A 16,385-nucleotide genomic window follows, 5' to 3' on the forward strand; every position below is an offset into this window, starting at 1 on the left:
GGTCACGGTACGCCCCTGCCTGTAAGTCACAAAAAACAATATTTTTTCTTGTAAAATATCTCGCTAAAATTTCACCATTCCAATTACATTAACTCTTTCCAGAAATCTCAGGGGGGCAAGTGCCCACCCTGGCCCCTCCCAGCGGGCGCCCTTGATAGATGCGGTTCTAGGGAAGCGAGATACACAATAAAATATTTCGTATTGCCATCTTCAACCTTCGTTTTAAAAGTTGTTCATACAAAAGTTGTCATTTTAAGGTAGTTTTGCATTCGCCACTTTTGCTTTCAATTTCATTACTGATTTCTTTTTGAAAATTTATACTTTCTCACAATTTCGGGACGGGCTATAGCCCCTTCAGCTCTCCTCACGCACGCCAGTGCTAACAACAGCATTTAGCGCCAAGAGTATCGCAACGTAGAGAGAGTTCCATAACATCTTTGGCTGTTATGAATTTGAAGCTTCGAAACGAGTCACAACTCTCGAAGCAGCCAATCAACGAAGCGAGCCACTGACGTCATCTCAACCCAAAACCTATCGCTAAGCCCCCTGCTCAGGCTCTACACGCTCACTAGGCTCGCTAGACAGACTCACGTCCGCTGGATATGTTCTAACGGCTTCGCAATAATCTAAAGGTATCCGGTAACGAGATTACAACACAAAAGTCACGGGTTTTATCTTCAATGCGTCGTTAAATACACGAGAAGGAATACATTTTATGCCACATGAAGTCGTCCACCTAAAATAATCAAATAAAAATGCAGGAAAGTGAGCGTAAAGATAGAAGGTGGTTACGAGGAAAAGACGTGACTAGGTAGAGAAAGTAAAAGTGTAAGGAAACAACATAAAAAAATGATTACTTTCTCCAACAGTAAAGATCAATGACTTCAGTAGCTCTTCATGGGAACGGTAAAGCTGCTGTGAAATGCAACGAGTGCCATCTAGCGGTGGGGAATGCAAGATCAGGTAAACAGACGATAACGCTTATCCTTTGGCGAAAGTTCGATGTGCTTTCATCTACGAATAGTCTCGTAAAAGGAAAAGCTTGTCTAGTTCTCGACCTCTTCTCGATTTCAAGTACGTGTTTCGACCTCGTCCAGCCCCGTAGCTAGATATTTTGGCATCTTAGGCGGGATTGTGGTTGTTGTACAGTGGGATCCATGAGTATTACCGTGCAAGCTGTCCATGGCTATTTTCATTCATATTTATCTTACATCCTATGTGTATTCAAGCGATGGATTTTTATGTATGCTGGTGCAGAAGTTGTCAACAGCTTGTTTTGAGTTTTCTTTGAATTCTTGAAGCTCTTATGGGGTCAAATAAACTTCACGGACATGGTGTACGTCCTTCGATATTTTCTTCTTATGTCATGGTTTGCGATATTTACATCCATATTTTGAAATGAGGAAGAAGAAAAATGTATATAGGGTGTTCTGTATAGGACGCCGATTTTGAATCGAGTGCTATTGTTTTGTTTCGAGGTTGGCAGACCTGTTCTTACCAATGTTGGTATCTGTTGTCATGATTAATGTAACCTCAATTGTTTTGACTCGTTTGTAGTGGTTACGATATGCAACAGTTTACGATTGAGCAACGTGTTCTCATTGTGAAGACCAACACTGACGAATACCAGGAATGGCCGGTCATGTGATAGTACACCCTGTGATTTCTTCTTATGGGGGTTTGTGAAATCACAGGTGTACGCCAACAAACCACGAACCTTTTTGGAACTGAAGGCGGAAATCATACGGGTGATTGGAGACATCTGCGAGAGGGTTATCAATAATTTTGTGGAGCGTATAAATGCATTCAGACTCAGTAGGGGTGGACATATGCCTGACATTGTCTTTCATACATAAATGGGACACGTTACTGCTTACATATATGTGAAATATAACTATTTTCATGATATTTTCCCTATTTTTATTTAATTTTCTAATTCGGCGTCCTATAAGGAACAACCTTTATAAAGATTCGTTTTCCATTTCTGAGTTTAAAAAGTTTACCAATTTAAGAATAGTTGATCTCTGGTTGAAAAAAAGGAACAGTGTTATAACCTATGCATTACACATTATTCTAAGTAAAATTTACAAAATATTTATAAAATCCCACTGATGTCTCAGGAGGAAAATAATCAGTATTTAACTTATTGAAATCGAAAACAATTTATGATAGAGATCTTTTATTGAAATGGTCTAACAAGGAATGTCATGCATCGAGTTGAATGGCGACATTCATTTTCACGTGGTGACCCCCGAAAGGAAGTATCCAGGATTAACTTCATCACTTGAAAACTTTCATTGAGTCGGATAACAACTTAGGCCTATATGTTTCCCCTTTATCCTTACCTCTGCCATGTTTGAAACGTGAAACATGACACCCTAAGGCTTCAGCTCTCCTATGCCTACCGATTGCTACGTGCCTGCGTTTCTGTTTTGTTACTAAAATGCAAAATATACTCACTGCAATAAAGATAAAAACACACAAGTTCCTACACGTTAAACTACACGTATAACTTATCAATTCATACTCCATCAGTCACTTCCCCTTACCTTGGCATGTCTGAGAAAATCTCTTAGTAAAGCCGTTTTTTTTTTTATGTACGAAATTTTCATAACAGTATACTCTATCATCCTTACTTCTTCCTTCGGTCACTACGTAGCGTGAAAATTATAGATGTTGGGGATGGCGCAATATAGAGGGGGTGGCAGTATTCGAAGAAGATTATGTACGATTACAGAGTAGCATGTAAATACAGGACGTCAGCATTTGGTTCATATGTTTGAAAATATATGTGAAACAATATCCATTACAGAAAACCTATCTCATTGCCCTTGTTGATATTAAAATGATGGCAACCGAAATAGAGAATCCTTGGTTATGTTTTATGAAGTTGGAATAATATGAACAAAGTTTGTATAATATGATCATGTTCTACGTAAGCACAAAGAAGATCAGTTGAAAATATTAACTTTAGAATAACGACGAGTTCTTAAAATATCGGCGACGACATCTTAGTCGAAACTATCATGCAGCGTTTAGTCGTCTCTCTACTAAATGGGCCATTCGCTTTTAAATAGCCATGATTTGAGAAGAGAACTTATTTTGTGAAACAATTTTAGTCAAATGATGGGAAATGTATCAAAATTTGCTTTCTACTTTCTTTTCCAAGTTACGAGTAATAAATCATTATTAACGGCAACCATGCATGAACTAAGAGCATATGCGTGATAAGTTTAACCAATAATGATGGGCAAACATTAAACGAAATGTAATTTGAGCAGTAATATATAAACAAGCATTAATTCCGGCAAGTCGCGGCTGGTGGCTCTGTGGTCGGCTAGTAGGGAAAAAAATAGGTAATAGAGAAAATTAGATCAATAGGTACACGTTCTTATTATAAAACAGGATTTCTGATAAGTATGTGTTATTATAAAACAGGTCTCTAATAAGTATATGTAACTAATTTTCTCAATTACCCTATTTTCTACCTATCAGATCTTCACCTATTTCATAGCCACCAATTTATGTGCAGACAATATTTCAATAAATCGACATTAAATTGAACTGGATTGTTTTTAAGTACACTTTATGCACAAATAGTCTAATCGGGACTGAACCACAGTTTAAAGTGGGATCCGAACCCACTATGTGTCTCCACCAGTGATGTGCCGTACACTATAAGTTTACGTCTACATGCGTTTCTACACGTAATCTACGCGTAGATTACATTGGGTTGTAGTTTACATAGACTACGTAGACAATCTAAAGTGCATTAAACTTAATTTTCAAGGCTTTCATGAAAGGAAAGTAACATTTTCAACTGTATTGGTTCGTAACGAAATGAAAAGAACCCTATTTACAACAAAATTTATCTTCTCTTCTATTATCAACTATGGAAGAAGATAAATAGTAACCAAAAACAACAACAGATGGCAGTCGTGAGTAAGAGTGGTCTTTTTCCCATAAAACACTAGAATATTTCCTATATTAGGTTTCTTCCTAGGTGCAAAATTGTTGGAATTTGGAAGAAAGAGTATGAAAAGTTCTATTCACACATCAGCAACTGACACGCAGTATAATTTTATTTCAATTCCACGGCGCCCTTTACTAAGTTATCACTAGAGCCCGGAAGTTTGGCAAAATGCCTCTTTATATCTACTGCATATATTGATAAACATTTTCCGGATATACGTTTTTTATGTTGTTTCGAATGTTTTAGAAGCCTTTTCATTTTGCCTATTTTTAATTATAATGCCTTTTTTTGCCCTTTTCAATGAAATTTGACCATTTTTTTAAAAAAAATATGTTGGCATTTATTTTTCTTCCGTTTATTATGTGAATAATTTTCGCTTTATTTAAGTAATATTGAACTCACGCATGTTTCAACATTGCTGAAGGAGAAAAGTGTGAGAAAAAAGTATTTCCTGCTGAGTTAGGATATTGCCTTTCGGTTAACATTTCCTTGTGCATGATTGACTGCTGAAGTGGAGAGGTTGATTTCGAACACAAAGAAGATATCTCCTATAACGGCTGAGGGTTCGACGTGCTTTCCCCACGTTACTTTCTTACCGGTTGAAGATCTTCACACCTCTAGGTAGGATTGTAAGAGGGAGACTGGCAGTCGGGAAATAGGCCAAGGCCTTTCAAGGGCTGTAAAGCCACGGGTTATTATTATATTATAAATTGAACATTAGTCATAAGTAGAGCCCGGAAGTTTGGCAAAATGCCTCTTTTTATCTACTGCATATATTTATACAATTTTTCCGGATATACGTTTTTTATGTTGTTTCGAATGTTTTATAAGCCTTTTCATTTTGCCTATTTTGCCTATTTGGGACCCCACTGCCTATTTTTAATTATAATGCCTTTCTTTGCCTTTTTCAATGAAATTTGGCCATTTTTTTAAAAAAAAATTTGGTATTTATTTTTCTTCCGTTTATTATGTGAATAATTTTCGCCTTATTTAAGTAATATTGAACTCGTGCATGTTTGAACATTGCTGAAGGAGAAAAGTGTGAGAAAAAAGTATTTCCTGCTGAGTTAGGATATTGCCTTCCGGTTAACATTTCCTTGTGCATGATTGACTGCTGAAGTGGAGAGGTTGATTTCGAACACAAAGAAGATATTTCTGAAATCTCCCTCTCGAACCCGAAAATTTCAGGAAGTTGCGCCTGAGCTTAGTTTACCTCCGCAACCAGTCTTGACAAGATGGGGAACCTGGATATCATCAGCTATATATTATGCTAACAACCTTGAAAAAATCAGTAGGTGATCGATGCTCTTCCAGAAAATGAAGCGGCTTCAATTCGTGAAGTGAAAAACCCGTGCTATTCAGAACTGAAGAATGAACTGTCGTTTATTTTTGCACATTATTGTGCATTGCCAGAGACAATTACAAAGCTAGAAAAAAGAGGTGAGACTCTTGTAGCATCCATGAAAATCTTCGAGGAATCTATGCAGCAGATGATGGAAGTGCCAGAAGAAAAGGGGTCAGCTGTTGCGGAAAAGTGCAAACGTGTAGTGAGTGCAAATAAGGACTTGAAACAATTGAAAACAATTTGTGATATTCTAAAAGGTGAAAATGCTGTTACCAAAATGAGTCCAGCTACATTAGCTTGTTTTATGTATGCTCCAATAACTTCTGTCGAAGTAGAAAGATAATTTAATATTATGAAAAACATTCTCTCTGACAGACGACTATCAATGAATGTTGAGAACTTAAAAAAACAACTTGTAGTTATGTGTAATCAAGACGGAGAAAATTGAAATGCTCTTCCCAATGTAGATTTTAACATTTTGCCAGAGATTATAGATAAAAGTAAGTGACTTCCAAATGTGCCTTTCTTCGCTTTATTTTGCCTTTATTTAATTTTAGTGCCTATTTTCCACATTATAAATGCCTTTTTGCCTGCCTATTTTAACGAAAATAAATGCCTGAACTTCCGGGCTCTAGTTATCACCTTTCGCCATGTTGTTTACATAGATTACGTAATCTACGTGTATAACGTAGTCTACGTGTAGAATGTAGACTATCGTTGTCACTGGTCTCCACCTGGTATCGGACCGGGACCCCTTGGTTAATAAATACACATTCTTTTCGTGTCTGCATTTAGTTAATAAACTTTCTATAACGTTATTTATTACTATCGCTATTGAGATAAAAATTAGAAATATAAGATAATGTGACCGCAATTTTTCAGTGCAGTTGCTAATTTTAAAAATAGAACGTGGTAAGCCAAATATATAACCAGTAAGCTTTCCTTCTTTACCAGGACATCGACCTTCCGTCTCGCATATCTGCCACTTTCTAATCGATTAACATTGCAAAAGAAGCACACAGCGATTTGACCGCTAGGTGTCACGCCTGATCAAGCCGTTCCACGACTGTCTTTTTTTTTCCTTCTTTGTTAAAATCAAGAGACCGAATAACCGAGCTATTCAAGCGTGCACAATCCTCTCTCGCAAAAGCTTTCGTACTACTTTCGTCAGGGGGTGCTCGTTCGGCGGCGCAGATCGTATGCGCAGTTGTCCGTGGATGCATTACGTCATCGTCGAGAAGCTCGGCACGCAAAAGGCTGGTTCCTTATGTAAATATTGAGATATTTGACAACGAATATCTTCTAAAACATAGTAGCAGGGGAAAAGTTACAACTTTTACTGTTAAAATTCATCCTTTCTAATCAATTTATCACAAAGTTGATTCAAATGTGTAAAATGGTTTTCATGAAATCGTGTTACGAAGGAACCCCTGTTTTGTTCTCTCAAGCTTCCAATGTACGGGAGTTTTAACTTAAGTGCGTTGGATTTCTTTTTGCTGTATGTTTCAAAATAAGATTATTTTGTTCTTATCAACTGAATTCATGCCTAAATGCTATGGAAAGCTGTGAAAACTATTATCAGAAAACTAACGGAAGAAATCTAAAATATCATTGCCTTTCCAGTCGGTAATTGCGTAAGTAAACGAAAAGACAAGATTGTTATAAAAAATGCGGGATTGCCCATTTGTGTGGAAAAGGCATTGTGCGAGATCTAAAAGCAGAACATTTTAATATTATATGTAAATGTAAGGGTGTAATAAACGTGACTGCTTCCCGTAAAATATCACTGCACTCTCCACGTTTCTCTTCTCTCTTTTCTTTGGCGCCGTCAATAGCTTCAACACGTTGTTTTTTATATATATATATATATATTTGTCACATATTTGTTTTAATTAGTATTCTGCTCGTTCCGCCACCTGAACGCAGCAGCTAGGGCTGAAAGGGCAGTGCAGTTACACCGGAAGAATGTTCGAAAATGGCAGGCTTCAGAAGTTAACTCATCCAAATTAAATTAAACAAGTATGTGCTCTCTCTAAATTTAAATCATAGTTCACAAATAATTTGATTAAAAGTTTTAAAAGTATCTGTTTTATTTAATAACGTATTAATTGGTGCAATCTTCTCCAGCATAGCTATAGACAGTGACCACACTACAAGGGGGGGCAGGAGAATTTCTCTCTCTCTCTCTCTCATCTGCCCCCAGTATAACGACAAAAATAAATAAATGAATGAATGCTCTTTTAGCCAAAATATGCATTTTTGTGTCGTATGTAACGGAATAATAAACATGATTGCCCCGGGAAAATATGATTTACCCCTCCATCTTTTCTATTGCGCCGTCACTAGCTACAACATATTTTGATTTCTATTGTTCCCACATATTTATTTTAATTTTAGTATTGTGAATCATATTCCACTCACCACTGTGTTACCTCACATAGCCCCCCCCCCCCCCACACACATGTACGATTTCAGTTGCAAATTTTAGCCTAAGCTTGTCAAATGTCCACTTATATCTTTGTATTCTTGAGCCATTTCAAAAGAATCATTTCGCACGATGTTTTCCCACTGGAAGCCCCTTTGCAAATCGTGATCCGGGGCTGCCTTCCCAAGCCACCGTCCCCTTCAAATACTGTCCTGGCCTCATGAAAGAAAAATATATGTATTTATACGAAATATTAATTTGACTTGGCAGTTTCTTTTTTTCGAACAGGAATAAGTTCTAAATGTTAATAGCTTATAAATTTACACTATCAATTTTGAGTAAAGGTTTTGCGTAACCCTAAAAGTACATTTGGAGAGTGCAAGGTCAGCTCTTGATATTTCAGATATATTAATAATTTTCATCACAATGTCTAGTAATAATTATTTGTTACTTCAATAACCTCCTCGCAAATGTTTCTCGCACATTGAAACATAGATGCCATATGATTGTCATTTTCTGTTTATTTCCTTGAAATGCTGACCTCCGTGGCGAAGTGGTTAGCACAACGCTTTACGATGACAAGGCCCCCAGGTTCGAATCCCCGCCCTGGCATGGGTCTACTTTCCTTTCATCAATTTCCTCATATCATCACGCATCCTCATCTTTGCGATTAGCCATATATGACAGATAAGCGAAGTAAAATAAACTAAGTCTATTAATCAATATTTTTTAAAACTCTTTAATTCTTCTTTAGCATGCCACGTTTTGTTAAAATTATATTACGATTTGTAAAATGACGAAATTCTAAAGGAGAACACGCAACTTTCTTTGTAGCGCATCGGTCAGAAAGTTTCAGGGATATGGATTTTCAAAATACATTTTTTCACTTGTACTTTGCCCCCTTTTAAAAGTAGCACGTTTTCAATTATGTTACTAATCACTAAAAGGATGCCTCAATACCATCTTGGATGATGACAATTAATATTTTCCCCCTCCTAAAAGTAATAATATACTTTTGTTCTCTGAATCTCCCATATAAATGCTAGGGGCCGTCTGCTTCAGCCGAGCTCATTCCCTCTCTGGTGACGTCACGCGCTCGTGCAAGATCAGCAATCTTCGGATGGCTTTACCTAATCTCTATCTACCTTGTACTTTCGTTATCTGACATCATAGTGGTGGGTGGATGTTCCTAAATGCGCACAAAAACAAGCCTAAAAGTATCTCTTAGATCGATGTAGCGGCTGATAATAATTCCCGCAAGATGGTGCAACTAACAGAACTTGCTACACTCTTTAAAAAGCCTTATTCTATATTACCTTAGAAGTACAAGTAATTCACTTTTCTGTGACTTCTTTTGTAACTTCTTCCTACACTTGCTTGTTTTTTAAATAGTAACGATCTCATGGAAATCTACGTTTCTACTTACGAATAAACTTTTTAAAACCTCTAAAAACTGTTGTGCTTAGAATACTTTTGAATGATTTCTCAATAGCAAGTTCGATTTCTGTTAGGGCATGATTTGAAAACGCATACGTACAGTGGGATCCTTTAGTATTACCGTGCAAATTGTCCATCACCATGTTCTTGCATTTTATTTGACCCAATAACAGCTTCAAGAATTAAAAGAAAAGTCATAACAAGCTGTTAACAACTTCCGCACCAGCATATATAAAAATCCATCGCTTAAAAACACATAGGATGTGAGAGAAAAATTAATTAAAATAGTCATGAACAATTTGCACGATAATACTCATGGATCTCACTGTACACTTCTCCAGAAGGCATCTAACCGCCCTGAAATATTTTTAGTCTAGAAATCTTTAAGGTGACTACACAGATCTTGACCACCAGGAAAAAGTAGCCAACTTTACAACATATCCCTTTACTAGACGAAAAACAGTGGTGAAATATTTACATTCTACCTTATCACGTGAAGTCAGAAATTATATTACAACATATTAATAACAGAAAATTGAAAACTTAAATATGAGGAATTATGTTTGAGAAAATTAGAGATTCTGCATGTTGAAATTGCAACGCATTACTATATTTGAGAACTTTTCCTTTTTTATACACTGCACCAAAGTGTGCTTTTCTCACCTCTACCAACTTTCTTTGCAGAACTGTTCAGTCGATAGCTTTTCACAATTTGTGATTCAACAAATATTATACTATTGTGAGTGCTCAACGTATTGCTCAACAAATTGTCCATGACTATTATTAATGTTTCTCTTGCATACTGCGTGAATGTAAGGAATATATTTTTAACTATGCTTGTGCGGAAGCTGTCAGCAGCTTGTTTGACGTTTTGCTTCAATTCTTGAAGTTCTCATTGGGTAAAAATAGAAGATAAACATGGTGATGGACAATTTGCTTCGTAATATGTATGCATTCGCTCGTACAAACGGCATACGGTCCTGAGAGATTACATTTACTTGATTTAGAAAATTGTTTCTGGGTTCCGACACCAGAGCGCTGTAATCTTGCTTCGAACCTTGTAGGCATTATTATAACTTGCGTCTTGTCCAGAGTTGTCGTGGAAAGATAAAATCTGGTAGGTAGACTTGTAAAATGCTCTCTCTTGCTATGCTATTAACTCGGAAAGCCAAGCGAAACAATCGTGGCTATCCGGGAGAACTTGATACTCGAATGTTAATGGGGAAAAAAGAAAGTATAAATGACTCGCCCACGAAACTAATAACTCCATTTACATGTCCCTTTTGCCATTAGGCCAGAATTTAATCATTTCACTTGCTCAAGTGACGTTTAGTTCTTTTGCACACGAAAAGAAGAGAATTTATTTTCCGTCGTCTGTGAGTTGTTACATGCCGTGAAATCGCTTGCGGAAATTAAGTCTTGCGTGATCAGAAAGAAAACAGACTCCGTGGTTTAGAGGTTAGCCGAGAGGGCTGCGAAATGCATGGGTTTCTAATCACTGGCGTACGCAAAGAGGGACTGATGGGGCTATATAGCCCCTTCGAAATTTTGAGACAACTGACATTTTCAAATAAAAGCAATGAAGAACTCGGTAAAATCCGGAGTGGTAAATGCAAGCCCCCTTAAAATGACCCGGTATTTGCACTTTTCAGAGTGGAAAGTTGTAAATATACGAAATATCTTATTATATATGCCGCACCCCTAGAAAGTAGCAATTGTAGAATGTCTGTCCGTGCAGGTATGAGTCTCGCAATTGAAAGACCATGAGACAGGAGTTTCTCAGGTAAATGTCCGGTCACTGCCGTGATGAACGTAATGCAATTGCGAAATAAGACAGGAGAAAAAGGGCAGGCAGTGATCGGAAAAGGGTCAGATCGCTTTGAGAGGAGAGCTGGGGATCTTGAGAGACAGGGGTAAGTTCCATCTTCCCCTGTGTCTGCCATTCCCAATTACGACGATTATGGGTGTAGAAAACATATTTCGTTTTGTCATTTATTCTGATCAGGTTAGTACCTCAACGAGGTCCTTTTGGGGGACATGAGCGAGCGAGTGCCAAGCCATCATGGCTGCGACACATGGTGGAGACATTGCGAGACTCATACCTGCGCCGGCAGACATTCCACGCTATGTACTAGCCACCTTTACAATTCCAGACACCACCGAAAAACAATCCTGCGTACACCAGTATTTCTGAAGAAAGTTGGAATCGAAGACAAAATTCAGAAATTGAAACACAATTGTTGGGCAATAACCAAGACAATATTCCACACACAAAAAAAAAATCACAAACTCAGCTAAATAACCAGAAATACGTCTAAACATATTTATTAAGGTCTCAATGGACGAACGCGTTCAGTGTTCGAATCACGGCCTTCAGGTTCGAGTTCAGACCTGTGCTGGGGTGTTCCTTCATCAATTAACTAGAATCACCACTCATCCTCGTCGCGATTAGCCAAAAGTGACAGAAAAGAGTGACATTAAAATTTTTAAAAATACAAATATATAACATATTTATTTCTTACTATATAGGTATTTGTACACTACAGTTTCTATAATTATACAATTTTTCCATTTCAGCCAAAACAGTATTCGTAACAAACAAAAAAGTTTACCGAAAACTGCGAAAGATAAATTTTCTCCTCTCTTTCCGTAGAGAAGCTAAATTGCAGTTCAGGATTCTTTCACAAGAGTTTTTCCATCGTAACGTTAAACCATTGGCTGATTTAGCGGAAGGGGCACAGGGACACACACCCCTTCTAAAAGGAAAGGATAAATGTTATGAAACAACCAATGATATCGTTATATCGCAACAAACGAAAATATTCGAGCAACACAAGGCAGAATCCTTTCATGATTTTCTTCGGCAATACAATTTTACAGACAACCAAAGAATACGTAAATCAAATCGGAACTGGATTTGGTGGGCAGTAAATTTGTGCACCCCCTGGATTTTCGAATTTAGGACACCTTGGTTATAAAACGATCACGGATCACGTTAATACTATGCCATTGGGAGTTCATTCAAAAGATAAAATATTGAGACAGTTATACGCAAAATTACGCTAATGGAGTTAAGGAAGAAATGTCTATTATAGAAAGTCTCTCTCTCTCTCTCTCTCTCACACACACACACACACACATACACACATATATGCAGCTCCTTTCGATGTTTGTGATAGTTTTGCCTAGTCGTGAATTCACGTCTTTCATGCTTTTCTTTTTAATTGCTACGAGGGTAGTTTGAAAAGTAAGGTAAACGAATCAGAGATGGCAGCACCATAATCGAAATCGATGCCCGATCGATAAGTTGGATCCCTTGCAAAGTTTCAGCCCAGTGCGTTGTGAGGTTATTGGTTACAAAATCATTTCTCCTGGTCTGCAAAATAGCCGTTCACAGCATGAATCACTTTATCGTTATCGGAAAATCGTTGTCCCCCGTCATCTTTGAGGTTAGGAAACAAATGGCAGTCAGAGGGAGCTAGATCGGTCTAATAGGGCGGATGATCCAACAATTCGAACTTAAGTTCATAGATTTTAGCCATAGAAACTATTGACGTGTGAATTGGTGCATTGTCCGGGTGATTTTGTCCATAATTTTTGAAAACGCTTGCACGTTCACCTACTTCGCGTGATCAAACAATGACCTCACAACGCACTGGGCTGAAACTCTGCAAGGCCTCGTTTGAAGGATCAAACTTACCAACGGTGCATCGATTTCAATTATGGTGCTGCCATCTCTGTTTCGTTTACCTTACTACCCTCGTAATTCAAGTACTGTAGAACTGCTTCTGACAAAACTGCTAACTCTGTCACCTTGTGATCAAGAGATCCCGGGATCGATTTCCAGTGAAGGTACAGGGCGCAGTGGATCACTCAATCAGCTTATCTGATCGCAAAGTGGGCTAAAAACAAACTTTGCAACACTTTTTCTTTCTTGCAAAAAACTCACGCTATATTATGGTCTGCATTTAGTATGTAGAAAGTCTGCGCATATTTCCAACGTTACACCCTATTACTTATTCTGCACTTACGCATATTCTGTGCCCCTTCCAGAAAATAATGCAGGATCCACCTATGTGTTAAACTGAGATAAGTGCTATTAACAAGTGAAGATTTGCATAAACACCAAACAATATAATATGTACAAGCGTGTATAGAAGGCTTAAGAAATTTAATAAAATAGGATATCATTCCAATACAGAAATTGTTTAAAAAAAGCAAGCAATGAAATGGTTTCCTGCAGCAATGAGCTCTTCCTTTACGGATTAATCTTGCAATTACTTCAAAACAACATTAACAAAAAGTGGAATGGGGTAGCAGATATAGGTCTAATATATTTTCGATCTTGCAAGACTCGCACAGGAAAACAAAAGCCTGTGACTTAGAAGTGGAAGATTGAGTGACAAAAACAATGTTATTAGAACATTAAATGCTTCTCTTTTTATTATTGTCGAAAGAAGAGATTTTCCATCGAACCAGTTTCCGTGTGAAGACGAGGTGTGTTTATTTGGATATGTAGGCCTCACACTTTGTTTTTTTCTTCTGTTCAAATGTATATACCGTTTCTCTCGCACTTTCATGTGAAAATTTATTCATAATGTCTTTTATTTTTCTCTCTCGTGAAAATTAGAGACGAAAAAGTTTCAACGTAAACAATGCCAGAATGGATAATATTTTCTTCACTCATCACATTGAGTTCTTCTTTATGCGAGCTTGTGTTAATATATCATAAATAAATAAGGGTGTACATGAAGATGCTTGTTGTGTATTTCTGAAATGAAACGCTGCATATTTCGTCGGTGGGGGCAAAAATGGTTAGCACATTAGTGCAAGCACGTTAGTAACAAAACAGTGAAAACCCTTATTCAACTTATTATTTCAAATCCCTGACTGCTGACATGAATATGTGAGTGTGTGTGTGTGTGTGTGTGTGTGTGTGTGTGTTTATTGTATGCTCGTGAGTATAGGTGAGGTTTTAATTCCCCGTATGTATTCTTTCTTTTTCTTATATATTTCTTTCCTTGATTTTAATATTTACCTTTGTATGTAATGGTATTAAAGTTCTTTTCTAATTTGCATATGCTAAAAGTTTGATGTAAACATTGTTAAGTGGTAGAGAGGCTACAAAGCCATCAATTCTACTTGATAAACAAGACGTAAGAAATAAATAAATAATTAAATAAAAAACAGTTATGCTGGATGTTCTCTTATTTGGTGCATCGAGTGGAAAAATCTCCCCACGAGTACAATAATAATAATAATGTTTGAACAAAATTTGCATTTTATTAGTTTATAATAGTTATAATTTTATAATAATAATCATAACCATGATAATGTTAATAATTATTATAAACCTACTATTCAATCTTGATAAATGGTCTGACCCCCACCCCGTAGAAAAATTTCTGTTGACGCTCATGGTTGCAAACAAGCTAAATAAATGAGAGGATGGCAACACTTGGCGTGATAAAAGGAAAGAGTTGGCCACTGGAAAGCATATGTTTCTGCAGATAATCGTCCTGCACTTCTTACTTTCTGTTCCACAGAAGAAACCAAGTGACACAAGCTCACCTTTCAAGTTTATTGCGACAAACTATGAAAGCATAAAGCATCTTTTCACATATTTAAAGATTTCAGATAAGTCCAACATGTTTTCTCTACACATGCAAATCTAAATTTAAAATTTGAGGTAGCTCTCAGTTTGTTGCCGGGTTCGAATCCCGGCCTGGGCATGGATGTTTGTGAGTGTCCATTCATCAATTTCATCACGTCATCACTCTCAACTTCGCGATTAGCCAAAATCGGCAGAAAAGCGAACTAATTAAAATGAACCATATCAACTCAATCAAACAATTATTTTTATCTGGGGCGGGTTTGAAGCATTAAACAGAACAGCCTTATTGTAGAAACTTGTTTTCCTAATAACATCTACACGCTGCACAATACGAGACAAGTCCTAGACGGAGACGAGAACAAGAAAGATATTTATAAATCAAGAATAGAATGAGAACCAGACAGGCATTCACAAATCAAGACGAGACCGAGAAACTTCCAATTCTCGTCTCGATAACATCCCTGATTTTCTTCGCGATTAGCCAAAGTTGGCATAAATAAATTCAACTTTCAATTCATGAATATCGCATTGGTAAAAAAGTAAATAAATACCGGAATTTCCTGACACATTGTTTTGTATTCGACTGTACATTACATATTTTATGAGGATTTTAAACGTCAAATCCGGCAAGACGAAAGCTTGAAGTATAATACAATAATCTACGCTAATTATCCTACTTTTTAATATCAATAGACTTGATCACTTACCATAACATGGCTTTTGTACGGACTCCTTCCTCTGGTAGCACACTGCCTGTAAGACAAGGCAATTGGTGGGGGAGGGGCTTGCATCACTCCAAAAGGTTCCTCACTCATATCACAGAATCACGCAGATATACAACTTCGTCTAAAAACAAAGAACACACGCTTTGGTACCTACAGCGCCACTGATTTGAACTTGAAGAGCACACAGCATTATTTGTCTCACTTCAAAGCACTTCGTAGACTACACAAACCTGAACTGGCTTCCGAAAACTGTAGATGATACTCTGATTGCGAGTTTCAAAGGCAACGGTGGCCGTTTTCTGAGCAAAACCAATCGGCAAAAGGGCAGAAAACTAAGAACCGGAAAGTCAGAAGTCACGGAGAAGGTTAGCGGAAGAAATGAAGGCACAGTTTGACCTCAACGGAAGAACTGTTTCACAAAAAGTAACGAAGCAGCCAATTTTTGGTCACAGTTTGTCTTGCAGTAATGCAATTGTTTATCTGTTAACTTCCGCATATCATAATGATCAAAATTATAACATTTCTGTCCTTTGACACAAAATTAGACCGAGAGAAATTTACGATATTAGAGATTTCACGAGTTGCATTTTACAAATTGTAAGTTGTGGAAGGTTTATACAATGATAAGAGGGCGAACTCGAAAAATAATTTGCCAGTTTTGACACTGGAGCGCTGTAATCAGTGTGCCGATCTACGCGTGTTAAGTAAGAAGTGTCCAATCCTTGTTCTCTTCTGTATGCTGTGTTGTACAAAAAAACACAAATCTGGTGTAATGCTGGCACTTATTTGCCAATTACAGCACTGAAGATCCTTGTGCAAACAAAAAAAGCTTCTAATTTCTTGGAAAGAAATTGCGTGAAACACCG

General features: G+C 37.3%; 1 protein-coding gene across 1 annotated transcript in view; it reads right to left on the reverse strand.

The window, feature by feature from the left end:
• LOC145981614 (pleckstrin homology domain-containing family G member 5-like) overlaps positions 1 to 15,977 on the reverse strand; it is an 838,947-nt gene extending 822,970 nt beyond the window's left edge. Inside the window, exon 1 of the mRNA XM_083114983.1 lies at positions 15,502 to 15,977. Coding sequence (XP_082971109.1) covers positions 15,502 to 15,609 — 108 coding nt within the window. The 5' untranslated portion in view covers positions 15,610 to 15,977. The remainder of the gene's footprint in view (positions 1 to 15,501) is intronic.
• Positions 15,978 to 16,385: the final 408 nt, after the last annotated feature.

This window comes from Lepisma saccharinum, chromosome 29 (genome assembly GCF_977018435.1).
Source record: "Lepisma saccharinum chromosome 29, izLepSacc3.1, whole genome shotgun sequence".
Taxonomy (NCBI): Eukaryota; Metazoa; Arthropoda; class Insecta; order Zygentoma; family Lepismatidae; genus Lepisma; species Lepisma saccharinum.